The 27,167-nt window shown below is 36.5% G+C and overlaps 5 protein-coding genes and 1 long non-coding RNA gene across 13 annotated transcripts; 1 reads left to right on the top strand and 5 right to left on the bottom strand.

The window, feature by feature from the left end:
- LOC18608033 lies at positions 714–3,363 on the bottom strand. 5 transcript variants are annotated; one of them, XR_001926620.1, is made up of 4 exons: positions 3,141–3,363; positions 2,429–2,589; positions 2,122–2,192; positions 714–1,009 (listed from the first exon to the last, which is right to left on the bottom strand). XR_001926620.1 is itself a non-coding variant. In XM_018115304.1 (4 exons), the coding sequence occupies exons 1-3, from the start codon at positions 3,293–3,295 to the stop codon at positions 2,170–2,172; spliced, it is 297 nt and encodes a 98-aa protein (XP_017970793.1). In that variant the 5' UTR covers positions 3,296–3,363; the 3' UTR covers positions 714–1,009; positions 2,122–2,169. The 5 variants fall into 5 exon arrangements, 3 of the variants coding, with proteins under 3 accessions (XP_017970793.1, XP_017970792.1, XP_017970794.1); XR_001926621.1 differs by having other exon boundaries at positions 2,118–2,192; positions 2,471–2,589; XM_018115304.1 differs by having other exon boundaries at positions 2,471–2,589.
- Positions 3,688–8,964, bottom strand: LOC18608032 (alpha-L-fucosidase 2). Of its 4 annotated transcripts, XM_018115297.1 has the most exons (11): positions 8,774–8,964; positions 8,393–8,625; positions 7,959–8,104; positions 6,926–7,779; positions 6,607–6,739; positions 6,026–6,184; positions 5,505–5,729; positions 5,324–5,425; positions 5,073–5,208; positions 4,352–4,547; positions 3,688–4,040 (listed from the first exon to the last, which is right to left on the bottom strand). In XM_018115297.1, the coding sequence occupies exons 2-11, from the start codon at positions 8,613–8,615 to the stop codon at positions 3,728–3,730; spliced, it is 2,487 nt and encodes an 828-aa protein (XP_017970786.1). In that variant the 5' UTR covers positions 8,616–8,625; positions 8,774–8,964; the 3' UTR covers positions 3,688–3,727. The 4 variants fall into 4 exon arrangements, with proteins under 4 accessions (XP_017970786.1, XP_017970787.1, XP_017970788.1 ...); XM_018115298.1 differs by lacking the exon at positions 8,774–8,964 and having other exon boundaries at positions 5,073–5,193; positions 8,393–8,763; XM_018115299.1 differs by lacking the exons at positions 5,324–5,425; positions 8,774–8,964 and having other exon boundaries at positions 8,393–8,763.
- LOC18608031 (alpha-L-fucosidase 2) lies at positions 9,080–15,375 on the bottom strand. Its single transcript, XM_007042499.2, has 10 exons — positions 14,973–15,375; positions 14,532–14,677; positions 13,083–13,984; positions 12,661–12,793; positions 12,128–12,286; positions 10,943–11,167; positions 10,748–10,849; positions 10,520–10,655; positions 9,919–10,114; positions 9,080–9,581 (listed from the first exon to the last, which is right to left on the bottom strand). The coding sequence occupies exons 1-10, from the start codon at positions 15,181–15,183 to the stop codon at positions 9,260–9,262; spliced, it is 2,532 nt and encodes an 843-aa protein (XP_007042561.2). The 5' UTR covers positions 15,184–15,375; the 3' UTR covers positions 9,080–9,259.
- LOC18608030 lies at positions 16,404–18,247 on the bottom strand. Its single transcript, XR_001926622.1, has 3 exons — positions 18,163–18,247; positions 17,559–17,698; positions 16,404–17,464 (listed from the first exon to the last, which is right to left on the bottom strand). It is a non-coding gene; the product is annotated as an uncharacterized LOC18608030 (long non-coding RNA).
- Positions 19,093–20,967, bottom strand: LOC18608029. The gene has a single exon (XM_018114524.1). It carries the CDS (start codon positions 20,880–20,882, stop codon positions 19,290–19,292), a length of 1,593 nt encoding a protein of 530 aa, XP_017970013.1. The 5' UTR covers positions 20,883–20,967; the 3' UTR covers positions 19,093–19,289.
- On the top strand, positions 23,091–23,770 carry LOC18608028 (LYR motif-containing protein At3g19508). The gene is made up of 2 exons (XM_018115087.1): positions 23,091–23,349; positions 23,445–23,770. Exons 1-2 carry the CDS (start codon positions 23,155–23,157, stop codon positions 23,499–23,501), a joined length of 252 nt encoding a protein of 83 aa, XP_017970576.1. The 5' UTR covers positions 23,091–23,154; the 3' UTR covers positions 23,502–23,770.

Below are 27,167 nucleotides of genomic sequence, written 5' to 3'. Positions count from 1 at the left end.
TTACATTCACTTCCCTTCCACAGGATCAGTTCTCCACAAATAGTCGCCCCAGAACGTGGAGATCGAACAACTTGCATGTGGGGGCAAAGTACTTTCTCCTCTACTCAGACGAACTCAAAAACCCTTTTTTGATCGAGTAACATTCCACCATGAAATCCTGATGGACGATTTCAGTTTCAAATAATCAAAATACTGTTCCTGTTTCTTTTCTGGGAAAGAAAAAGAGTTATTCCTGAATGATTATAAAAGCGAACCAGCACTCTTATGTGGATGATCTAGGAAACTAGGATTCATAAGCTTAAATCTTGGCAGAAAAAAAACACAAATCAGTAATACAGGAAGCTCAAGTTTGTGGCAAAAAGGCAAAACCAAGAGATGCAGTTTACTGTAGGGTTTGCATGCGCACAACTATATAACCACATCTGGCAGTCTTCTGGATGCACATGGGCCATCTCCCACTAGAAGACCAACTGTTTTAGGCAATCCACCAAAATCTCAGAGTTGGAGTTTCAATTGCTCCGCAAACATGTCGGTCAAGTGGGCCATGCTACATATGGACTGACAGCAGGAACTGCTTGTGGTCATTAGAGGCACCATATGTGGCTCATTGGTGCTGACCATGTTCAAAACTTAACAGGCACAATACACTCCATATCATGTGCACTAATTCATGCAAGCAGAGTGAATTTGTTATGTGCATGATAAATGTGAAGTCGTCACCGTATAAACTTACCAAATAAAATTATGTCAAAGCTATCAACACCATTCATCACAAAACTACTCACAATCCAAAGGAATTGGTCAAAATGAGCAATTAAAGTGCCTACAGGGTCACCATATAAGAAAATTACAGGTTTCTTCCTGGCAACAGCATAAAAGACGACATGTTTTTATTAGGATTTTCTACTCAGAAAACCTACCTCTTGACTCCCACAGGACAAAACTAATCTCTGACTCCCTCAATTGGGTGTTGCACTCAGCTGCGCTAATCCATGGCCCTTTCAAGTACCTGCAATAGAAGTGCAAAAGGTTATCTGCCAAAGGCTCTCATTCACAGTGGATAAGCCATTAACTACAGTTCACCTCAACTCGTACTAAATTTATTGGTTGTCAGATGAATGTTCATCATTATTCAAATTGATGTTCCCTAAATGCAAAGCGTGCTAGTCAATGCCAATATTCTTCACCAAAAATGAGGAAGCACAAATCTTAGAAACCCAAGTGGGGGAAAAATACCAGCAAGCAAAGTAATTCAAGTCAAGAGGCCAACATACACTGTAGAAAGGGACAACAAAACTTCCCAAAATTTGTGACAACTTAGCAAAAAGCAAAAATTGTGAGCAAAACTGTTCTAACTAGAGAAGAATTTATTTTGAAGCATAGTGCAATCAATGGGCATAAGCATTTCAATGCACTTCGGATATCTAACATTTATGGTTCACCACAAAGTCGGTAAGTGGTACAAAATAGCAATGACTGTATGTAACATTATGCAACATAAACATGACATTAAGTTGAGGAACCTTTCAACCTTTCCAATAGGGTCCTTAGTACTAAATCACCAGCATGAGTGTTCTACAAAATGATAAATTATTTGAACAGCTAAGATTAAGTGGGTAAAGGGAGTTAGATTCTGTTTCTCTTTATTATAGTAACATAAAAAAAAAATGTGGTGCAATAGTAAATATATAGTACTGATAAGAAAGAAAACAGGAATTAGAGTCTGAGAATAGCAACTTTTTGAACAAGTGTCCAAGGATAGGAATTATCCAGATCAGTGCTCCTATGTGGCCGGGATCATATTTAGTTAACAGCATTTTATACTAATTTAACAGGGAAACATAAGGATTTTGACCCTTTCTTTTGTCAAATTGCCTATGGCAGCGGCAACACTCAATGACTAACATATTAAAGAGCTAGATGGCTGAAAATATTTATTTAGACAAAAAACAAAAAGTTTAAAGCATGTCAAGTGCACACACAGTTAAACCTAACCTGTCTGAGCTTATACTCCAAGGCTTTAGTTTATCTACTTATTCTGTACAAAAGTTCTGCCTAATTACCTTTGCTTATACTTTCATAATAAAAGGTAAAGAATAACAATAAAAAAAAGAGACCTACGATGTGGAATCATTCTCTCTCCTTTAGCTGATTGAAAGTCCACGTGCATCACCCATCTTTTCCATTCCTCCCTATCAATCCCAATCCCAATTCCTTCTCATTAACCAAATTTCAAAGAACTAACAAATTCACTTGATTAATGTTCTGTTTTAGGTAAATTTAATACAAAAATTATGAGATAAACATAAAATGCCAATTATCTGCTTTGCGAATTTGAAGTTATTCAAAAAATGTGAATAACAACAATTCAAAAAATTCTGTTTTGAAAATTTTTTTTCTCATGTATCCTAGAAATAGTAAAACTCACAAAGAGACTACTAGCGATCCTGACAAGTACGGCGGACGGTACCATGAGACAGCTCGCAACAAGCCCGCACATTAACAGTTAGGTGTGAAGTAAGACGGGCTGTGGCCACCATGCTATGCAGAGGCAAGAATGATTGAACACATCCCAATTCTCCAAAATTCCTGAAATGGCAAAAGAGCACCGAATTGATGTTAGACACGCCAGCATCATTTTGTCACTAGAAAAATGTGGTTAAACTAGAATTTGTTTCATAAACAATGGTCCTCTAGTATGAGTCTCACTGAACCATATGACCTTAAAAATTGTAAGAACCCATTTTGATCTTAAGAAAATTTGGGAAAAGAAAAACATTACCTTCCCTTACTTGAAACCAGAAAAAACTAGAAGCATCTAATAAACAGAAAATAATAAGACTCAAATTTTTGACCAAATTTTATTTTACTATTTCCCGTCAATAAACGAGATGATAAAGGATTAATAATTTCCAATAATTGCAAAAAAAAAAAAGACTGAAATGATAAAATGCTAATAAAAAAACACGGCAGGACTTGGATCTCGAATTATTTTCGCAGCCAATAAATCTCCACTAACAGTCATTTCTAATACATTCATAATAATAAAATTCAATGTTTCCTGAAAATTTAGCAATTTTCCATTTCTTTTATTCTGTTTTATGTTATAAGGAGCCAAAAGAGGTGTTTAGAGTAAGGACCTGGAAGGGGCCAAGGAGGGGCGGCGGGACTGGAGGCGGGGTGCAGAGGAAGTCGGGGGACGGAGGCGGGGCAGCGGCGGAGGGGTGCGGAGCAAAGGAGCCCTGGCGGCGGACATGACGGAGCGAGAGAGGGATCCTGCACTGCGCCAAGCCATTTTTCCAGTGAATCGTGATCGAGAGGGAGAGAGCAAGCCGAATGAGTAAGGTTTTTGGTTAGGGTTTAAGGTGAAGGGGTGTGTTTGGGCTTTCTCAGTTTGCTAGTGGGCTAATCATTTGATGACTCTTTATGGGCCTTTGGACCGTTTTATGCAGTTCAATACTTCAGATTTCTCTCATTAATTGGGCTTTGTTCTCCTCATATGGCCCTGACAACGGCACCAGATTGGAACCAATTTTATGGGCTCGTTCAAACCCAGAAATCCTCGCCTGTCCATTTGCTATTCCAACAAATAATTAGAACGGTATGATCCACTGTAACGATAGAACAAAAAATGAAGGAAGCAAATCCATATAGGACAACAAATGATGCGGAAAGGAGGGACCAAAGTTGAATACACACCATAAGGATCCATTTCGGATCTTTGTTATTATTGGAGGGAGTAGGTATTCACACATTCTAACTGTTCATTGTATGTGTAAAGGAAATCAGAGGATAGATTTACAGATACCATAGTTTCTCTGTAATGTAATCTTAATCTTTTCAGACAATTCTGGTTTTTCAACCAAAGACCGACTTCGTGAAGATTTCCTTCTTTCCAGCATATGTTGACTGTCACTCCTCCACGTGCCATCAATCCTTTCACGCATCCATTTGCCCATTTATCCCGGCAAAGAGCAGGAAGCAGGTAAAGGTCTTCCATGGTACTTTGAACAAGCATTTCTGCAACTGCTGCTGTAAAACTGACACCAGAATTTGCAGAAATAATACCTTGGTCAATTTTTATGTGTTTCTAATACTTGAAGGCAGTGCTTGCTTAATCTAAAGCAACTAGGTTCAGAAAGTCAAATAATTAAGAAAAATTTATGCTCTTTAAGTGGAATAATTGAACTAGAATCTATGCCTCAAAGAAGAAATATGCACACAAGGAAATGCACAGGATGGCATAGACGTTCATCACTAGATATAACAAATAGATGAAAGGCACGGAACTTTTCAACTTAACAATATTCTTTTACGTCTAAGGTTTGTAAAAACAGACAGCGTAGCTTACCCAAAGTTAGCATCAATCTGAAAAGGAGGGTGTGCTGCAAACAAATTACTGTACAGACCACCTTCAAAAGCTTTCTCATGTTCTGGATCCACAAAGTATATTAAATGTTTGACCATCTGATAAGAATGCTCACTGTTACGAAGGCGTGCCCACAAAGCAGCTTTCCATGTGGTTGACCATCCTGGTCCCTCCTCTCCTGGTAAATTGATGAACTTATAAGAGACAACACTACCTGACTGTTACTTGTCTCTCAGTAATAGTCAGCTTGACTGTCTATTTTTTCTTCTGGAGTATAATTTAATCCAATGGGGTACGGAAACAGTTGTTAGAGTAAATGAATTCTTGAGCTATGTGCTATTGTACGTATGATCCACAAATTGTTTTTAGACTGATCGTCAACAAACTCAGCTAAGCCTTAACCCAATCAGTTGATTCTGGCAACATAAACAAATTCCTTTATCTCATTGTATAAATAATTTTGACATGCAATAAATAATAATAATCTCATATTTTGACAATTAATATGGATGTAGATTTTTTATTTATATATTTCATATTGTCTTAGTCAAAGAAGCCCTTATTCACTCTAGAGGATTATTCTCAAGTATAAACTTTATCACTGTAGGAAACCAACAAGTTGAAACCAAAAAAGCACAGGACACTAACTGCAGAGTGTGGATAACACTCCAATAAACAACCTAGATAGGAAACAAAGACCAACCTCGCTTATGAAGTGTATGCTCTGCGGCTTTGCAAAGGTCTGGTGTGCTTTCTATCGTTATTGTATGTCCAGGAAACAGGCCAAACAAGTGTGAAAGATGTCGGTGATGCACATCTGGGTCCTGAAAATCTTGTGCCTGTTTGTTAAACAGGAAAATCCTTAACCAGGAAAAATATCAACAGATGTTGTGGACATAGGAACTTATGAATTATGACTCAAAAAGAAGGTCTTCAATCAAGCTACTGACATACCCATTCCATAATGCAACCATCTTTAGCAATTTTGGTTGGATAAAGCCTCGATTGAGCCTTACGCACTCTTTTTACTAGATCATCCTCATTTTTATCTAAAACCTGTACCATTCTTAAATATAAAGTATTTAGAGAAATGGACAATAGGAGTCTTTCTTAACTTTTAGAATAAGGGATTTACCTCAGCAGCTGAAAGGATCACATAAAAGACTTCTTTTATGATTGCCATGTCCATGGTTGATGAATAGCTCACACTAGCACGGTTACCATCTGGAGCGATAAAGTCATGTTCAGGAGAGGTTGATGGGTTAGTTTCAAGATAACCTTCTTGTCCTTCAATCAACCAATCTAACAGAAATAACCCACATCCTTCCAACAAAGGATATGCCTTGTCTTTAAGAAAATCCTAAACACATAGAAGAGCATTAATACTCATTTCTTTAATGTAATTTGTGATAAGAATATCACAGTATCAGCATTATTATTCCACAAGAACTAAATAAGTAAATTCTTCTCAGTTAATAAAAGAAATGAGTAAAGTTGTACTCTTGGTCATGAAGGCATTTAATAGTGTGTGCTTAATGTACAACACCTTGAACATTCTGAGATAAGAGAAAAAAATGGCATTCCTAACAAGGAACTAATTTTTATGAAGTTTTAGGAGGTAATGGGCAAAAAGTTACAAAAATATCAAGATCTCACATTGTCCATGGTATATGCATAGTGCTCCCAGAGATGGACACAAAGCCAGGCTCCACCCATGGGCCATAATGCCCAGTCAACATCACCAGCATCTGCTGATGATTTTGCCCATATGTCAGATTTATGATGTACAACCCAACCATTTGCTTTGTAGTTGACCTGTTAGATTACGTGAGTTAGAAAGAAATTTCCATATGAAGAAATGCAGGATGGAAGAAAGGAGGAAAATATAAGTCATAAGATAATAATATTGCCAAGGTCCACAGTTGTAAGGCTATGGGTCCTTGGTGGGAAAAGGAGAAAGGGCTGTATTCTAGTTGCTCAGTTAGGCAAAACCCTAATAAGAAGTAAGATATCTATTTATTTCCATTTATACATAAGTGTGTATCTAAAACAATCCTAGTTCTTTATAGCATACAACTTGAACGCTTAATGCAAGACCTATTACATCAAGTAATTAACAACACAAGGAAAATCTCAATCCTTGAATCTGTCTAGGTAATTTAGCAGATATAAACAAGTTATATATATGAGACTAAATCAGTTTAGCAGGATTTAGTGTAAAGGGAAAACCTTCTTACTTTTGCAGTTTTGCGTCCATTGACTGATAGGGAACTGAGAAAATCAAATAAAGGCTCCTGACATTCACTAAGGTTGCAAGGCAAAGAAGGCCAGTAATTCATTTCAAGATTGATGTTCAAATGAGGAGCAGCACTAGAGACAGAGATTACAGAGTCAGTGACAGTCCAGATGATACCTTGATAGAAACAAAAGCAATAGATATAGGATTCCGCATGACACACATGCATGTGCTCAAATTGAAGAGAAAGAGTGAGATAGAGAGAGTAAATGAGAAAAAAAAAGAGAAAAGAAAGAAATAGAAACAGAATGTAGACATACTCCCATTTTGGCTCAAGATCTTTGTTCCATATTCCTTGCAAGTTTGCCACCTGAGTTCCAGGCCGTGAAGAAGAAATAAGCAAATATCGACCAAACTGGAACAGAAGCTCCACTAAAGATGGATCTTCATCCATTTGAAAAGACTTAATTCTCTCTGCTGTTGAAACTCTATCATCTTGACTTTCCTTGAAACATAAATTACATATAGAGCTTTTTGAAAGCTGCAGTGAGACACGGTGAAAAAGATTCTGATAGTCATCTATATGATGAGCGTAAAGAGCAGCATATGACAGATTTCTCATTGACTTCAAGACACTGAGAGAATCTGAAGTAGGATCCTTCTTAGAATCTGAAGGCTTAGTGAATGGCCCATCAAATGACGATGATGCCACAAGAAGCAAAATGGCCCAATCTGAACCTTCAACCCTCAACTTGTTGTCATTTAGATTATGTATCATGCCATTCTCCTCACTAATCTGTAAATCAAGAACAGCAGAAAACTGAATACCCTTTGGATTGTCATTTGCAGACACTTGTGGTGGGATTCGTTTTTCAGGGCAATGTCCTTCCATTATAATCTGACTTTGGTCATTCATCCAACAATGGTGATCTAACTTACTGTCCAGAGATACAGTAAAAGATAGAGACCCAGGTTTGCTTCCAGAAATCTTTGTTACCATTACTTGGTTGGGATTAGAGGCAAAATGCTCCCTGGAAAATTCTATGTCGCCTACAATATATTTTATTCGTGCAGTTGCAGTATCCAAGTCCAGCTCTCTCTGATAAGTTTCTTTAGCATAATTAAGATGAGAATCATCAAATTCCAGCTTGATATCACCAAGTAGTTGGTAAACCTTCATCATCAAAAGACAACCACCAGGATAGATTCTTAGAATAATTTCAATTAGTCCAGTAGAATCACTGAAACTGGCATCTAATTTCATGACTTAAACCATAGGAAAAAGTTCAGGATTCTATAAGTTATACGTTTTTTCACAAGTTAAAAAGCATTAACGGATATGGAGCAACATACATCTGCAGGATTTCCAACCAACTTGGCTGCTGCTGCAGTAGCTTTAGCATATTGACCACTGTCAACAAGATTTCTAACCTCTGATAGTGCATCTGGAGCATTAGGGTTTGTATAGGTTCCAGGAACCCCAGTCCAAAGGGTGTCCTCTACAAAATAATTCATAAAATATGGTCATTTTCTTTTCTACTAAATTTTTAGGCATAATTTGTAGACACAGACAAGTATTCTATCCACGTGTATGTATACAAGTTCTAAGTTTCTAATGGTCTTTTCTCTTCTTCTTTTTTATGGTTGGTGCTAGGAAGAGGAAATGGCTTCCCAAAAAGTAATGTACCAAACTTGATGGTAAAAGAAATGCAGAAGGTAAACAAGTTTTTAAACAGAATTCGATAGAAATTCTCAAAAAGGAAGAGGAAAATTTATTTTTAGTTTACCGTTGAGCTGGAGAAGTTCAGAAGCGACGCCACCCCAAACCATGGCACCGAGACGACCATTGCCGATGGGCAGGGCGTCGGTCCAGTACTTGGCGGGTTCGTTGAAAGTGACTTTAAGTGGCCTTGAAGTTGAACTCTGGGAGTGGGAAGGGACCATCAAGCTTGGGTTCAAGAGGTCCGACACAGTGGGTCGCCGCACCAGAACCCACTCTTCATCTCCCATTGCAGGAAATCTAGGAACTACAAACTGTAAGAATACGATCAAATCAACCTTGATTGCTTTCTTTCTACTCTCGCTTTTTGCTTTTGTTGGACGTTGTTTAGTCTTTTACCAGTATAAACTGGGAACTGGGTGTTCCATGACAAGCAGTGACAACATACCTAATAATCAAAGGCTTTTGCTGGTGGGCTGGTGATTTGAGGACTCTGCATCTGCATGGGCCACATTTGGACGTTGGAAGTTAGTACAGATTGTGTGCTTGATACAGTTGGCGGTCGATGACACATTGACCATGCCTTATCATCCATGATATTATTATCCACCTAATTGGAATTTGCCGATTCATCAAAGCAATTTTCCATTTTTGGTTTGTCTCAGGAGCACGTATTTTCTGAAATTTTGTGCTTATACTTTTAGCGTGAGCTTAAATCAATACATAGATGTGTATAAACAACATGACCGGCAAATAACCGATAACTGAACAATCCTATAGAAGAAATGTAATGCATGCCCGAAAAGATTACTATCTGTAGTGAGGCACAAGAATAAATGTAGAAAGAATGAAACAGGAAAGCCAAGGAATCCAAGTTCCTGTGCAAAATTTATGAGGAGATACAAAATAAATGCTCGACAGGGAGACACCCTGTTCAAGAAAAAGCCGCTTCCGACAAAGAGTATGTCCTCACGCATTTCAGATGTCTATTGAAGGTGTAAACTTTCCCACTTGATATCTCTGCCGTTATTATTGTTCCTCTATAATGTAATCTTTCGACAGAATTTTGCTCCTTGGACCAAAGCCCCACTTCCTCTAGATCTCCTTCTTGCCAGCAAATGTTGACTGTCACCCCACCGCGTGCTTTCAATCCTTTCACGCAACCATTTGCCCATTTATCCCGGGGAAGAGCAGGGAGCAAGTATAGATCCTTCATGGTGCTCTGAACGAGCATTTCTGCAATTGCTGCTGAAAAACTGGCATTTCCATGACAGAGTAATATAGAGTTTAATTAATCTTTTGAGTGAATTTATGACTCAATAGGATTCTATATTCAGCAAAAGTATACCAAGTTTGTAATTAACTCTCAACAGCTTCAAATAGCCAAATACCAGGCGTCCTAGCCTAAAGTTCCATCTAATCTCATTCACTTATTCCTTCCTGTGCCAGTTAATTTTACTTCAGCAACCACTTGCCAAGAGGCCACATGATTATTCAATGCAAATTTTGAGTTGGGAAGTGGAACTAATTGTTGGCATGTTGAACTGAAAATTGCCACAAAATCTCAGTAATATAACAAAGAATACCGCTCACCCAAAATTGGCATCAATTTGAAAAGGAGGATGTGCAGTGAACAAGTTACTGTAGAGTCCTCCCTCAAAGTCACCTTCATGAGTTGGATCCACCAAACTAATTAAATGCTTGACCATGCGATAAGCATGCTCACTGTTGTGAAGACGTGCCCACAAAGCAATTTTCCATGTAGTTGACCATCCGGGACCATCCTCCCCTGTTTCAGGTTATGAAAAATGTAAGCATCCTGCTTAAGCAATATCATAATAGTAAAGTTCAAAATGATATAAATCTTCATTTGGTCACTGGCTCTAACTTCTCCAACAGTACTAATGCAACAGTTTGCATATACCGTAGTTCTGGAATCCATAAGGCCATGGTTATAGAAGTTCTGAAGACAACATGCTTAAAAACAAAGTAACATAGGAAGCTTCTGGCAACACACATTTTTTCATATAGAACCTACCAATCCAAGTGTTGCATTACATGTCTTTGCATTTCAAAATTTTAGAATATTCTATAATCATACTGCTGAAATGCCTAATTAACTAATTTCTATTACTTATTTTCTTTGTATGAAATGATATGCATATTCACCATGAAGTCATTGTATCACACATACCTCTTTTATAGAGGGTATTATCAGCAGCTTTACAGAGGTCTGGAGTCTTTTCAACGGTAATTGTGTGCCCGGGAAACAGGCCAAAAAGGTGTGATAGATGTCGATGATGCACATCTGGGTCCTGAAAATCTTGTGCCTGCTCCAAAAGGCAAGAGAATATTTTCATCTAGCTTGTTGAACACGATTATAAAAACTTTAAGAAAGATTGGGATCCAGGTGTGCACACACCCATTCCATAATGGAACCATCTCTAGCAATTTTTGTGGGTAACAACTTTGGCTGAGCTTCACGGACTTTTCCAATGAGAGCATCATCCTTTCTTCCCAAAATCTGTCTTCAGAAAACTGATTAGCATTTAAAGAAATGAAGAATATTACATAGAAAACTTGGCCTGTTTTTATTAGCATAAAGTAAAAACTTCACCTCAGCAGCAGAAACAATTTCAGAGAACACTTCTCTTATGATTGCAATGTCCATGGTTGATGAGTAGCTTACACTTGCTTGCTCACCATTAGGAGCAACAAACATATGCTCAGGAGAAGTTGATGGATTGGTTTCCAGATATACTCCAGGGCCCTCAATCAACCAGTCCAACAGAAAGAAAGTACAGCCTTCTAACAAAGGATATGCCTTATTTTTTAGAAAATCCTAATTATGCAGAAAATATTAGAAATCCTTTGAACAGAAAAAAATATGAAGCCATTAGATTAACATTTCTATAAATCAACTTCATGAATAGTTGTTCAAACCATAAACTCAGATCATAAAATATTGAGTCAACCACCCTTGATAATGTAAAAATTATATATACCTTTCAAAAAAAAATGTAAAAATTATATAATATGTGACATGTGAAAAAATAAAACTAGTCCCAAATATATAACTAAAAATGGATGGCAACTTTTCATGTCTCGTGATTCAAATACAAAGTGAAAATCTCACTTCATCAACCAATCTCCTCGACTTCAACCATTTCCCAAATTATAAACTATTTATGGTCACTTCCTAAAGGCTGAGGCAGGGCTGAAAGGCTTTGCTTTAAAAGGTCTGGCTCCTTTCCATGAACAACATTTCAGATACTAAAAATTCCAGTTTTGAAAAACATTCATCAACTTGATATACGAATTATTAATGGTGATGGGTGAGCTGTTGCATGGATTCATCTTTCCCATTGTTTTTTCTCATTCTGTGTTCTACAACAAAACAGTAAATTATAGTTTTCTTTTTTTTTGGGGAAGGGGGGATTAAAAGTTCAAACTCTGCTCGTTGAGCAGGGGATAGGCACCAACCATTGAGCCAAATGCTCAAGTGCAACAGTAAATTATAGTTTAGTATGCAAGAAAACAATTAATCTGACTGAAAAAAGGACAAAAAACAACAATATTTTCTGAAGGAAGCCTCATGCTTATCTGAATACAGCCTTCCCCAGATCATTAGTGCAACATAATCTCTAAGATTTGCATCTATGTATTATTAGCATAAGTACATGAATCATTCTCATATGACATCTTTAAAGAAGAATCTGCAGTGAAGTTGATAACAAAAAACTCATAATAAATGTAAAACAAACAATTAGAAGGCAAGACGACTAGAACTACGGCATCTTACTTTATCCATTGTATAGGCGAAATGCTCCCAAAGATGGGTGCAGAGCCAAGCTCCCCCCATTGGCCATAAAGCCCATACAGCCTCACCTCGATCTGGCGATGTTTTTGCCCATATGTCAGACACTTGATGTGCAACCCAACCACCTGCTTCATAATTCACCTGCAACATTCATTGACTAAATAAGAAATTTACACTTAGAAGATGTAGAAAGACATCTGCAGGTAAAAAAAAAAATCCTTCATGGACAACAAACAGATGGAGACAGCAAGGTTGGTGGTCATTATGATTGTTTTAGGCCATTCTTCAGATGCTGAGGTAAGCAGACATGAAAATTTGATGTAAAACTAAGGGTAAGAAATAACAAGACAAATTTTTTTAGAGGTTGCCTCCAACACAAATTAAAGAGACTCTCATATTTAAAAAATTTCCCTGAAACTAAATATTTGATAAACTAAATAGATTTTTTTTTTTTTTAACTTGGCCAGAGGACTAAATACATTTTTAGGAGAGGAAAAGTAACAAAAGAAACTTACTTTTGCAGTTTTACTCCCATTGATTGACAGACTGGAAATATAATCGAACAAAGGTTCCTGGCACTCTTTCAGGTTGCAAGAAAGGGATGGCCAATAGTTCATTTGAAGATTAATATTCAGATGAGGAGCGCCACTGAAGAATTAAAAAGAAGAGAGAGAGAAATCATCAAATCCTGATATAGCAGTGACAAATTAAATTTCATTTGTTGGTAATAACTTTTGCTCAGATATTGAATTGGTATAAGATATAGCTGCATATTTGTTCCATTCATATATAAATATATACAAGGAATGGAGAAATTACTGATCTGGGACGTCTCAACAGGTAGGAAGAAATTGCAGCAAGCAGAAAACACCAAATTTAATGAAAGTATAAGGAAAGGAACCAAGAAGGGGTGTGTATGAGAGAGTTGAAAACATACTCCCATGCTGGCTCAATATCCTTGCTCCAAATACCCTGCAAATTTGACACCTGAGTTCCTGGCCGTGAAGAAGAAATAAGCAAATACCGACCATATTGAAACAAAAGCTCCACAAAGGAAGGATCTTCATCTGTTTGAAAAGATTTCACCCTCTCTGCAGTTGAAACTGCATCATCTTCACTTTTACTGAAATATAAATTAGTTGTAGAAGATTTAACCTTCTTCATAGCCAGAGAGCCATCTTTTAAATTGCTCTTTGAACTTTTTGAAAGCTGCAGAGATACACGGTGAAAAAGATTCTGATAATCATCCAAGTGGTGGGCATAAAGATCAGAATATGACAAGTTTTTTATAGACTTCAACGCATTGATAGACTCTGAAGTGGGATCTTTCCTAGATTCTGAAGGCATAGTGAATGGACCATCAAACGAAGAAGAAGCAACCAGAAGCAGAACGGCCCAATCTGAATCTTCAACCTTCAACTTCTTGTCATCTAAAATGCTTACAACACCTCCTTCACTAATTTGTAATTCAAGACATGCAGCAAACTGAATTCCCTTCGGATTCTCATTCGCACTAGCTTTTGGTGCGATTCTTTTACCAGGACAACTTCCTTGCATTATAATCTGATTTTTCCCATTTGCTTGAGAATCATGATGTAACTTGCTGTCTAGAGAAACTGTAAATGACAGAGACTTAGGTTTGCTTCCAGAAATCTTTGTTACTATAACCTGATCAGGATTTGAAACAAAATGTTCCCTAGTAAATTCAACATCACCAACAGAATATTTCACCGCTGCTGTTGCAGATTCCAAGTCAAGCTCTCTGCGATATGTACCTTCTGTATACTTAATATGTGAATCATCAAACTCTAGTTTGATATCACCCAGAAGTTGGTAAACCTTCATCATTAAAAAGATCATTAGAACAGAGCTCGAACCAGAACTTGATGTGTTACATGAAGTAAGAATTCATTGAAGTTGAAGTCAAAGCTCAAAAGTTTCCTATAAAAAGAAGCTCCGAGGCAATTGACAAGAACAATACAGTAAGTAGGCGAACCTCATGGACAAACTGAAGAAAAATCAGGAGACAGCACAATTAAATGAGAGCCTTCACTATTTCACTGTTTTTCAAGCCAGAAGCATCAAAATTTAAGGGCAGCTAACACATGCATAAATTATGCAAAAGTATTTTTGTAGTCCATCTCCCAACATGTCTCTTCTGCTTCAGAAAATTGAGGTAGTATTATGTTTAAACCCCATATTCTGGTCATATAATAGATACAAAATGTCCAAATAACAAATTTTTGTTACCTACCCAAGTAACTAAACATCCAATGCCGCCTAGCAATATGGTTTCACATGAGAAATAACATCTAAAAACGCAAACACACTAGCATACACGATAAAAAAAATATAGTTATGCTAGAGATAAAACAAGTAACCGTACATCAGAGGGATGGTCTGACAACTTGACCGCTGCTTTTGTAGCCTCAGCATACTCACCACTGTCAACAAGTTTTCTAACCTCCGCTAAGGCGGCTGGAGCATCAGGATTCGTGTAATTCCCTGGAATCCCAGTCCACAAAGTGTCCTCTACAAAGCAATAACAACATTGCCTAATTAAAGTTTGCTTTTATACACATTACAGAATAGCAACCGATCATTGCATATCAAATCTTCAATTGATCTTTATAGTAGACAAAAACAAAGATAAAAAGGTATAAAAAGTCAAAAACCATTTCATCATTTCTTTTACTCATAATATAAAAGTGTTACATTTACAATAAAAAGCTACAAGAACATGTATAATGCGAAAAAAAGGAAGAAGAAAATCTTCCTCTTTTCTCTAAACAAGTTATGTAATGGGTTGCTTTTGGAATTTAATTACCATTGAGCTGGAGAGTTTCCGATGCAATGCCGCCCCACACCATGGCGCCAAGGCGACCATTTCCGATGGGAATTGCGTCAGTCCAGTGCTTGGCAGGTCCACTGAACGTAACTTTCAACGGCTTGGAAGTGTCGGCAAGGGCCATGGAGGTGGGGTTCCAAATGTCCTTCTCTGCGGGTTTCCGCACCAGAACCCACTCCCCATCGTCCATCACCACCCCCAACGGACACCACCCAGAAGCAAAAAACCAACCAAAAATTTATGACTAACTCACCAAGCAAAGACAAAGAAACAGAAGATGAAAAAGGCTAGAAAGAGGGTGAGAACTCTGAGGATTTAAGAACTAAGAACAGTGAGCAGCGAGGCAGGTGGGAGTGTGGGGTTGAGATATTGAGTGATACATTACATACACGGCATATAAACGCGGCAGCCGAAACGTGGGACCCACACATACCTTTGAATAAAAAGAAAAGATTATTGGCATGGCGCACGCGGCGCCATGTTGTTTACGTGACAGCCTGACACAGTTATCACGAGAAACACTAGAAAGATTTGCCTCATTTTCAATTTTTACTACTACTGCGACAAGTTTTTTTCATCGAACAACCATGGTGGCGGTGAGAAAGTTTCCTGATCAGATCATCGGGAAACCAGTGCAACTTATTGACAAGCAGTGTATTTTGGAGTAAATAAGAAACTTTTGATTAATCCGAGACTTTGTATAGTCAACTTTCTTAAAAGGAAATTACCAAGAGCATCAAAACAAGTTTCTGCTATCTAGATAAACTTAAATTTTTACATTTTTCGTACTTAAATTCAAAGAACATCATCATAACCATAAGTTAAAATGAATGACAGTCTTCTCTTTTTGCTGGGTACCCTTCACCTCAATCAATGAAACACTTACTGGAAAAGGTCGATGATGGGCCGGGTGAATGACATTTGCATAGGATATGATTCCAAAAGAGGAGGCAAAGGATCTGGGATTTTGATTCTCCGTTTCCTTAGCCTATATGCCCAAAGTGCCAGCATTAATTGAAGTTGTTCCATATTTCTAGTCAATTTTTTTTTCCAATTTTAAATTCACCACATCTTTGGAACGTTGGAACGCTTAATATATTGAATCTTCACACGTCACTCTCCCTTCTGTCCCAGTAAATGATATTTTATAAAAACAAGGACAATTCTTGTGAACAACCAGAGACTTGGGGACTTCACCAGTTCCAAGATATGCCAATCGCAACATGGCCCAATTAATTAAGCAATCTAAGAAAAACATTTCTTTCTATTAAATAAAGAATGCTCCAGATGGGTTTCTCGTCAAAATTGGGGCTAGATAATAAGTTCGAGTCCATATCTTGCAGCCGTGGGCGGCTAGGCAAAACATTCATATTTGTTTTCTTGAAGCAAAAGGAAAAATGGGGCTTTCCCTTACAAGGCAAAAACCAAGCACCTTGAGCGAGGTAACTTATACTCATTGGAACATCAACCTTAAGGTTCTTAGTAAACTGGACATGAAATCTGGAACGTGAAATCATGACAAATCAAATCAAAGAACATAGGTGTTCTAAGAACTTTTCTGAGCTAGTCTCCGGAGAATAGTTTGTTCTGACAAATCAAATCATTCTCCTACTCAGGTGTCTATGATATTCGCAGGGTAATGAGGATTATGTGAATAATTTGGCGTTAGCCTTTTCTAGTAGCTCCATCACCAGTCGTGGCATAGCATTTAATTAGAGAGTAGATGAAACCCAAGTTACTTACTTGAAAACACTCTGCAACTTTGGAGGAGGCCAAGGAGGAGCAAGGTTTTTGGATTTTTTACACTCTAGAGTGTACCTTTGCATTGTCTTTGAAATTTCTGGTTTGGAGGGGACTCTGGACGGAGCCTTTGCGTTGAAGAAGGTTCCTCAATTTTCTTTCAAGGGTTTGATTTTGGGGAGTTGATCTTGGACTTGTTTTGGTGTCTGTCATTCACAGACACGTGCTACTAGGTGGGATTGAGGAGCGGATTTTGGACCAAAGCCTTTGGTGTTGCAGGTCTTTGAGGGGTAATGTTATTGAAGATTTGGATGAAATTAATTGATTGTATCTATTGGCTGTTGAGGAATTTTGAAAAGCTTGAAGACTTTTGGTCGGTTAAATTCTCATTGAGGACTGAGTGGTATGGGACCAATTGGTTCTGCGCCATGTCTTTCTTGTTGGGGTATCATATGCAGATCTATTGTTGACTGATTGGCCTCATCTGCTGTGGATAATCTATCGAGAGGAGGCATAAGATCCGACTCGTTTGCTATTTTGATTTTTTCCTTGATACCGTCTAGCTCTGCTTGAAGGATAGACAATTCGGATGTTAACTCTAATTTTTCTTGCTCCCAGATACTCCTTTCAAAGTCAAGTAGCCGTTCGAGATTGATTATTTCTTCTTCCAGTTCTTCGTGTCTATCATTTGTTGGAAGTAGCTCATCAAACCAACAGAAGAATGCACATTGCTAGCAATATCCAGGACGGACAATTACGACCATTGTCTCAAGGCACGGAAATGGCAAATTCTAAAAGTACAAAAAGAAACAAAGAAATACTTACATATTCACCATCCCTGGGACAGTCGTAGAACAGCCTAATGAGGTCTGGGGAGGTTCGAGATTTTCTCAGTCTAGCGGGAAGTCCGCATAGACACTTTGGTTCCGTAATTTCAAGGATACTCGTCATTTGAAACGTGAGTCCTGTTCAAATGGAACATTACATTGGTGATGTACGGAACCAAAAGAAACATTCTTATGGAAAATAGTACTAACACATATCAAGAATGATAGCACTTGGCATCCATCTAATGTCTCTGAAAGATCAATTATTGAAGCCACACCAACAGAAAAACAAAGAGAAACCCAACAATAGTAAACCCTAGGTTCACTCTCAAAGATGCCAACAAAAGACCATTCAAAGAAATGAGAGAAATCCTGTAAAATTGTACTAGATGAAGATACAGTAATCATATATATAATTCAAGAGTAAAATTACAAAAAAAAAAAAGGAAAAGAAAAGAAAATCATAATATAGCAAAGAAGACCTGATCCTAATTCTTTTAAGAGAGAAAGGATCGTATATTCTTCCGAATAAAAGAGAGTGAGTATGAATATAAGAGCAAAACTGGGAAAATACAAAGTTATACAATGAGTAAAGTACTGACTGTAAGTCTGCGACGATCAATCTCAAAGCCTGATGACGGTCCCTCGGAAGAAAAAGAAAGAAAAGAAAACAGTGAACGTACCTCCAAAGCTTCAAGCCAATGTAACTGAATAAATTACAATATTTTTCTGTACTTTTTATCTACTCTTTAGACTATTTTCCTACTTTCACCGATGTTGAGTTTTAACTCGACGAGATTTAATTCTAAATTTTATTTGATTCGAATTCTTTTTCGTGTACAGCACTAAATATTTATATAATTTTAATTTTTTTGTTTCACTTTGAGTCGTAATCACATGTTGCATTTTGCAAAAAATAATAATGCTTAAGAAATAATATCTTGTAATTTTATCAAAAATCTTTGACTTAATATGAAAAATCATAATTTTATTGTATTTTAATTTTTTAATAATAAAAAGAACTGTTTCACTCTATTAAATTATAGTTTCTCAAATGACCAATTTCGGTTGCACAAATTTAGTTGCTGTAACTAGAAAATAAATCTTATAGATGACTTTGGGTAAACGGTTTCAGGAGGTTTTGAACTTTCTCTTACTATTTTTGTCCCTTTGCCCAATCTATGGGATTAGAAGTTTATTGTGTTTTGCAACTTTTTATATAAAGTGATGACTTACTTAACAATGCTTTATGATGGATAGCATCGGCCCTCAGATTGATAGTAGCTAGCTAATTACTTGGCACCCAAATTCCATGGGAAGGACGAAGGTTCGTTGAATGCAGAGCATTCAAGACATTTTTCAAACTCCTCTTTTGCTTTCTAAATCCCTTTTTTTTTTTGTTGAATAAGCATCGGGATTCTCTTGATTGATTTCAAGATGGTTATCAAACGTTAAAACCAATCACTACTATTTATAGATGAGAAAGCAAAGGGAGAAAAATGGCCCAAAAATTTATAAAAAAAAAAAAAACAGAAGAAGAACAGTAAAAGCTTTTGATGGGCTGCCAAATTTTATTTCTACTTCTCTTGTTCAGTACATTTCTCCTACGAAAGGACTGACCTAGAACGATTGTGGAAGCTAATTTGGGACTAGGAAAGCTTCTACTATAATAAGTGCTATTACATTATACGCAATAGGTTATATGTCTACAAGCTGAAAATCTCCCATTCTATTTTGCAGTAATCAATGGCAAATCAACTTCGTCACACCATTCCACGCACCTTGTCTCGATATAAGAAGTACCCACATTATTAGGCCAATAACTTAACCAAACTTCCCCTCCAATTCTCCATTTCAGAACACTGCCTTCCATTTCTCTGCTTAATCTCCACGCTACTCGCTCTCCATAATCATCCCCAGCAAAAACCAACCCACCAGTTTTCGTAAATGGCCTATTGACTCCATAATACCTATTCTGTAAACTATTGTCGCCGTTGCCACCGTTACCATAATTCAACGACTTGCATGTGGCAATTTCGTGACCTGTCACGTTGTCACATAAAACTGCATCGAACACCGCAGCGTTCCCTTCAGCGTCTTGATCCCACCTCCAATTCTTCATCTTGTTCCTCAAGGACACTCTTGATCTGGCTTTAACCTGTGGATTTTTTTGGTTTCGGATACTCCCTTTAACGATTCTTTGCGTTTCTATTTCTCTTTCTCCATTGTTTGTGGAGCGACCCAAGCTTAACCCGTACACATATGTTGACCCAACTTCCGGCCCAACCCAAACCCGGATCCTCGATGGAAAATGTCTTTCCTCAAAATAATCCATGTCATCCTCTTTTTTACGGAATCCTAATTTAGCCACGTGGAAGCGTAAGTTATCAACACAGGCATTTACCTGAATATACCCATCATAGAATCCAACGGAGTATTCCAATTGAATGACTGCCTCAAGCTGCTGGTGTGCCAGGGCGTATCTTAACAAAGACTCCTTGGCTCCAATGGCAGGAAATATACTTTTCTGATTACTTGAATGCGTCAGCTTCATTGCGTTAACAGGCGCATATCCCTTCAAGGTCCAAAAGCCATGAGCCTCAGTTGCATACGAAATTCCCAAGTGCTGCCTTGGCAAAGGAGTTAATGTTTGTAATCCAACGCTAACCTCCCTTAAAATGATCCATTTTGCCAAAATGTACCCCAAGGTTCGCATGAAACATAGCTCGGTGTCTACACCAACAGAAACCAGAAAGGTCCGCAGCACGGGCGCTTCTTTACACGTTAAGGCTTCGATATTTGGACCTAGTAAAGATTGAAAATAGAAGGATCCAACTTCACTAGGAGCATCACAAGCACACAACCAAAACAAGCGCGTGAGAAAGACCAAGTTAAAGAACCTTGAAAATGAGTCGGGTGAGTGAGACTCCATGATCCAAGAGATGGGTTCGGGTTTGAGTCTCTGGAGCTGGGACCTTGGGCAGGTGCTGTCAGGCACTGAAGGTGAACGGTTGATGATTTCTTGGAGGAGCTGGAGTACTAGAGGGAGGAACGGTTGCTCTGATAATAGAGGGCACGTGTCAGAAACCCAGAGAGGCTTTTGAGCATTGGAAGCTTGAAAACCTTCGAAGCATATGTTGAAGGTCACCAAGACCTCTAAATTGGACCCTGAGGTACGCTCAGCTCTGAGTTGGATTGAACGAGTCGAATCGCCTTGGTTCCGTACTTTAGCACTCGCGAGAGTAAAGATTAATGGTGAGTCAGACTCGGCCCACTCTTCTGAGTTAGGAAGCTCACATATCCAAGACCAAATGTCCATCATTTTTGCTCGGTGGGTTTCAGGGGTTGTGTGGTTTGGAGTGCTTGGGAGATGAGAAAGAGTTGAGAGATAAGATTCATGCTGTTGTTCATTTAAGGAAAGAACTAGTGATGGTAGATTCGCCAACTTGCAAGTAACATAAGCCACGAAAGAAAGAAATTAAAAACTGCCTGGAACTGGTGGTGCTAAATGGTCCAGTTGAAAGTTTTTTTTTATTTTTTTATAATTGAGGAAAAAATTTTGAATCTTATTTTTATAAGTAAAATAATTCATTAATCAATAAATCAAATGTTTTATGATTTTCATATTTACTACCAGGGATGGAGTTAGATAATTTTTATTGATGGGACCAAAGGCTAAAAAGAATAAATATTAAAAAATTTTAAAACTAATATATTGAACTTAACCATTAATAATAAAAAAATTTATAATTAACAATAGTTCTATATAACATGTAAATAAAAAAAAACAAAAGAAAAAAACTTATAATAGCACTCTAAAAAAGTTTTGTTCAACGATGACAATATTTTTTTTAATATAAACAACTAAATTATTTGTAAAAAACTTATCATCCATTATATTTTGAAGTCTTGTTTTTATCAATATAAACGACTAAAAAATTAATGTAGTCAACATCTAATATTTTTATTTTATTATATTTAAGTTTATAATACTAAATATTAAACTATAATGCGTAAAATATAAATAGTTAAATATAATATACAGAATCAATAATTTCTTCTTATACTTAAAATAATTTTCTTTCAACTAAATATAAAACGTAAAATACATTAAAAACATATATTCAAGATAATTTTTTCTTATATAATTAGGATTAATAAAAAAAAAATATATTAGTGAAATTTTAAACAACAATTAATAATGTAACACTATAACTTATATTTGAGAATTACATATACAATAATTTTTTATTTTTTAAAAATTAAAATCATTAAAAATAAAATCTGCATAACAGAAAAAAAAAACATAGCAAGTAGGAGATATAAACTATATAACAAAAAAAAAATATAGTTGATGATTCATAGAAATTTTAAAAAAAAATCTATAAAAACTTAAAATATATGAACAAATAGAATATAATTGAAAAAAATAAATAAGTATAAATAATAATAATATAAATAGAAAAAATTAAATAAAAATTTTACCTTTTTATAATTTCACAACACAAGAATAGAAAAGAAAAGAGAGAAAAATTGGTGGAGAAATTTAAAAAATAAAAAAATTTAAGAATTTGAGTGAAATTGAATGGAGCTTGTAAGATTATTTTATTTATTTTTTAATTATATTAATTATTTAATAAAAATTATTTTAAGAAATTATTAAAAAATATATATTTTATAAAAAATTTCTAAAATTTTGAGGGGACACCGTTACAAAGGGACGCTCCGCCCTTGTTTACTACTGTTGATTTTTCTTTCACTTTCCTTTCAATTCTTTCGTTATCTAGTTTCAAGACCTGGGAACGATGGTCGTTTGCATGGACTATAGCAAAGGCGGGACGTGGTAGTTTGACGTTCTCTGGATGTAGCGGCCCATGCGTGTCCTTCCACATGCGAAATTGGACAAATTTGCATGTCTGAATTTGGATCACAAAAAAATTAACAGGAAGAGAAAAACTAAAGCCCCGTATCATTAATCTCCGTTCTTATCCTATCAATGTCTCGACAATATCTTGGGAATCATAAATTGTGTAGTTTACTTAGATCGGACGCCTGCAAATTATTTAATTTTGCAGCTTTAATTAATTAGATTGAATGCCGACAACCAATCGAGTTCAAGAATTGGGATAGCGATGGAGTATCTAGCTAGTATAGCAGTATCTGTTGAGCTCTTGTGAAATTGGCTTTTAGCCAATCGCCATTTAGAACTGATTATAATTCCTACTTAATTTTTATGGATCATAGTTTTTCTAATATACTAATTTCTAGTAGCAATTGTCCCATGCAAGATAATCTAGACTGGTGGGTTGCTCATGTCAATATCAGTAATCGTGCAACATAAAAATTTCATTTCAGTAAAAAATAGAGTTTTTAATTAAAAAAAAACATGTGTAGTCATTTAATGGGCCTAGTGGCCCGGCCAATATGGCCCGTTGGTAAGGGTTTTCTGGGCCGGCCTGACTCAACTGGAATCATTTTCTTGTTATAGCAAAGTTTTGTTTTAGATGCGGCCTAATGGGCCGATTAGCAGTCCAAGGAAGGAAGAACACCTCTGAGATGGAACATCAAGTACAGTGCTTTTCTGAAAGGGAAGAATGGAGAAAGCGTTGAGAGTTTACGCTCAGGTGCTAAGGTTGGTGAGGCGCTTGCCGAAGGACTCGAGGCCTTACTACGCTAAATACGCCCGCGAGAACTTCGTTAATTATAGGGACGTCGACGCCTCAGATTCCAAAGCCCTCGACGAGCTCTTCCACCGCGCCTATAACCACTCTCTTTGGGTACTCAACAAGGTTCGTCGAAACTCTGAATTCGCGTCTAATAACATTTGTGCATATAATTTTTCATATAAAAAATTGAAATTTATTGGGTCTTCTCATGGTTGCAGTACTCGGTGGATGAAACAGCAGCTCAGAAGCTGAAGGAGACTTGTGTCGGTAGATGAACGCGTAATGTTTACTAGGTGTTTGTTGTTATGCTCAAAATGGGCTTCGGGTGCGCTTGTTTTTTCACCATTTTTAAATGCAACTGCCAGTTTCCTTTGTGTAATCTAGGCAGTGTTTCTTTGGTATCATTGTCTCAAGCTACTGCAATTTTTTGGTTATAATATCTGTATCTTCTGGTCCTAAGTGTTACCTTAGATTTCGGCTTTGTTGTTGAATATTTGGAGACCAATTATTTATCACTGCTAAATAAGATTTGGTTTTTAATATACGTTTTTCTTTTCTAGTATTAAGTAAGTATTTGTAGCTGCAAGCATCAATGTATAAGTATTAATTAAAATTCGCTAACTTTTGTCATGCATGGTTCTTACTCAATCTTTCTTAGCTCACAGTTTTGGTGAACATGTATAGGCAGTATAGCCCAATCATTTTACTTAACACTTGGTTAGTTGCATATGCTCTGGATATTGTTGAGAAAATTTTGGCATAATTGATGAAGTGCATGCAGTTGTTGGCTGAGTTGGCTTCATGTTTTGATAAGCAGAGTTTGGGTGCAGTAGTAGTTCACTATTAAATCCTCATGATGTTTCATGTCTTTGAAACAAGGGGCTACTTCTTATATCCTCTGTGGTGGAAGTTTGCACAACTTGAGCACTTCCTACAAAACAAATGCTGTCATTTTAGAGTATGACAGCAAAAGAAAGTTTTTATATTTGGATTGTGACCCGAAGGCTACATCAAACTCAATTTAAAAATGTTCTTTTCAGCAGAGCTTCCACCGAATCTAAAGTCAGAACATGGCACAATCTTAATTCACCACTGCATGGGTATGATTGAACCAGTGATTGTAACTGATTCTTGCATCATAGGAACTACTTGCATGTTTCTGACAATGTTTAACAGGCTGGCATGTCTATATTTAGGTAGTTTGCCTCGTGCAATGACCTTCATATTGATGAAGTAACTTGAACTAAACTTCAAGAACAAAAGTACTGTTATTAGTGAAGCTTAACTGGTATGTGGTTGTGATAAATCTCTTTATGTTGTTTTCTTGTGTGCTTGATTCATTCTGAACATAGTCTTTGATGTGGTTTAGCAGGCCCTACAGCTAGTAGTATTTTCATTCCATGATGTCATCAAGGATGGCTTTTGCTGCCCAACGTTTTGTAAGATAAATCTTCAGACTTGCATATCTTTCTCGTTTTTAGTATAGTTCGATCTGGTGTTTGACACTTCCACTCAGATGTTGCCTTGTTGTAAGGTAGTGTTGGTGCGTGATATATACGATCTCAGAATGTTTCTTCTTTAGTTATTTTTGAAGCTCCATAACCATGACCCAAGTGGATAGGATTTGACTGTTTTACTCCTCTCTCTTTCCTCTCTAGCCACCACTTTCTAATTCTGAACCTTTTTTGATCATGTTTGACTCTTTCTATTTCGTGAACGGCCAATCTTGCTATTCTCGAAGTTTGTTTTTTTCAGTATCAATTAATTCCTTAGATTTTTCTGGAGACTGAAGTGAGTTTTACCAAGGTTTTCAGTAAAATAATTGTCCATGCCTCTCGCCTTCAAATTTAGCTGATTACGACTGGTAAAGCTAGCTTTTTGTAAGTGCAAGGTCAAGGGGGCGGGGCAGTTTTGTTAATAAGAAACAAAATGGACCCTTTTGTTGGAACATCGAACGAAGCGAAGGGAGGGACATGCACAGGAACGAAGCCAAGCGACCAACGAGGCGTGGAAAAACGCAGCATGCGACGAAGCAAATGTCGGGACGATCTTGACTGCCGTGTCTCCTCACCGAACTCATGTGTGGTTAACCTGATTTACCACGTGTCTCCTTTTCCCATTCATATCGCGGCATCGCCGACATGCGGTCAACTATATTTCTGCTTCCACTATTTTATTTAGAGCTTAGATTTCGAGTCCGTTCAACCGCCTGTTCAACGTAGCGGTGAGATTTAAGATCGAGTAGTGATGTCGAAAACAGTGATAGTGATGAGATTAAGATTGTAGCTAGAGAGATCAAATAGGAAAAATAAATAACAATAGGGGAATGGCACATTTGGCTTGCTTAATCACAGTACTAGTGCCTTACCGAATTTCATTTTAAGACATGATTAGGCCAAAAGCAACCAAATCACAGCATAATGATATTACCAAAAGCTACCAAATCGCAACGCGATGATAGCGCCAGTGGGGCCTTCATCTAAAATCTAAAGGTGTGTTATTAAGTAATGACACTTGGTTTACTAATTGCAGCTTGGATTTAGGGGACGGGAATAATGCCTTAAAAACTTCAGATTTTTTATCTGGAAATAGAAAAAGTTTAGAATTGAACCTAGCAGCACATTTGGTATGCTCAGCTACTATTTTCTCTCATTGTTTAGTTGGTAATCTAGCAAAGAATAACAATTCCTTTGTTTTAGCTATTTTTCCAAATTGGTAAAAAGTCTTCTTTAACTACACTCAACTTTCTCTCATGGCATGTTTGGTTCGCGAAATAAATATGAATGAAATATAATAGAAATTAAATAGAATAGTTATTACGTGAGAATAGAATGAGATGAGAATATAGTAGAATAAATATTACGTAGTTTAGTATGATGAATAGAATAGAGTAGGAATAATTATTATGACTTATTACAGTATTTGGTTGGTAATAATAACTTTAAAATAGGAAAAGAATAGAAAATAAAAAGATAAAAATACCCTTTATTATATATAATTATTATTTATTTATTTTTTAAATATTAATAATTTATAATTAATTAAAATATTAATAATTAATAATTTAAATATCAATATTTTAATATAATTTAATTACTAATATTTTAATTAATAATATTTTATTTTATAATTTAATATTTTAATCATATTAATATTAATAATGTTTAAATTATATATAAAATATTAGTATTTTAAATTTTATAAATAATTTATTTTTTTTATTCTATTTTTTTCCTTTTTCTTTTTCATGGGACGGTCCCCGGAAATGCCACCGGTGTAACAAAACGCCAATCTGGCACAGCATATGGCCAGATCTGGCACACCATGTGGCCAGATCTGGCCACTACGGTGCCAGATCGGGGCTTCCCCGCAGGTGGATCTGGCCGTGGAGTGTCAGATCCAAATGTGGGATCTGGTCGGGAAGCATCAGATTCGGTACTTCTCGCGGCCAGATTTGGCCGTTGAGTGCTAGATCTAGCTGAATCTCCGTTTGAATCTTGTCCGACCATATTCGGTCATAAAATTGCCGTCACAGCTGCTTCCGTCGTCATCGCCGTCCCAACCGACGCCGCTTTCACCTNACTAAATAAATTATATTAACCTTTTAAGTCTAAGGACAAATAGATAATGTTTGGAACTTTACAATGCAATGTGGTTGCAAGCAATGTAATTGCATGAAATATAACATTGCAGTGCTTGTTATATAAGTAAAGTAATAATTAAAATGCAACAAAAATAGTATTGTAGCGTTTGTTTTACAAATACTTTGTTGAAAATGTAATATCAATTTTCAAAATTATCCCTATTTATTAAAATGTAAGTTTAATATGCTTATATTTTTTATTGTTAATTTTTGTATAATATTATCTCTTAAATATATTTTTAATGTCATATATTTTAGTTTCATTTCTTAATATAATCTTATATATTTTATTTTTATT

This window comes from Theobroma cacao, chromosome 2, assembly GCF_000208745.1.
Source record: "Theobroma cacao cultivar B97-61/B2 chromosome 2, Criollo_cocoa_genome_V2, whole genome shotgun sequence".
NCBI lineage: Eukaryota > Viridiplantae > Streptophyta > Magnoliopsida > Malvales > Malvaceae > Theobroma > Theobroma cacao.
The sequence above is the reverse complement of the archived record's forward strand: the minus strand, read 5'-3'. Positions and strand labels throughout refer to the sequence as shown.

Coding starts and splice junctions, on each gene's coding strand:
- LOC18608033 (XM_018115303.1), bottom strand. CDS start 3,295: ATGGCTTGGCGCAGTGCAGGATCCCTCTCTCGCTCCGTCATGTCCGCC. Junction 2,590..3,140: donor CCCTCCTTGGCCCCTTCCAG/GTCCTTACTCTA, acceptor TTGCCATTTCAG/GAATTTTGGAGAATTGGGAT.
- LOC18608032 (XM_018115297.1), bottom strand. CDS start 8,615: ATGGGAGATGAAGAGTGGGTTCTGGTGCGGCGACCCACTGTGTCGGAC. Junction 6,740..6,925: donor GATCTTGAGCCAAAATGGGA/GTATGTCTACAT, acceptor CTCTGTCTCTAG/TGCTGCTCCTCATTTGAACA. Junction 6,185..6,606: donor ATGGACGCAAAACTGCAAAA/GTAAGAAGGTTT, acceptor GTAATCTAACAG/GTCAACTACAAAGCAAATGG.
- LOC18608031 (XM_007042499.2), bottom strand. CDS start 15,183: ATGGACGATGGGGAGTGGGTTCTGGTGCGGAAACCCGCAGAGAAGGAC. Junction 11,168..12,127: donor TCGCCTATACAATGGATAAA/GTAAGATGCCGT, acceptor CTGCATAATTAG/GATTTTCTAAAAAATAAGGC. Junction 10,115..10,519: donor TAATACCCTCTATAAAAGAG/GTATGTGTGATA, acceptor AACCTGAAACAG/GGGAGGATGGTCCCGGATGG.
- LOC18608029 (XM_018114524.1), bottom strand. CDS start 20,882: ATGATGGACATTTGGTCTTGGATATGTGAGCTTCCTAACTCAGAAGAG.
- LOC18608028 (XM_018115087.1), top strand. CDS start 23,155: ATGGAGAAAGCGTTGAGAGTTTACGCTCAGGTGCTAAGGTTGGTGAGG. Junction 23,350..23,444: donor CTCTTTGGGTACTCAACAAG/GTTCGTCGAAAC, acceptor TCATGGTTGCAG/TACTCGGTGGATGAAACAGC.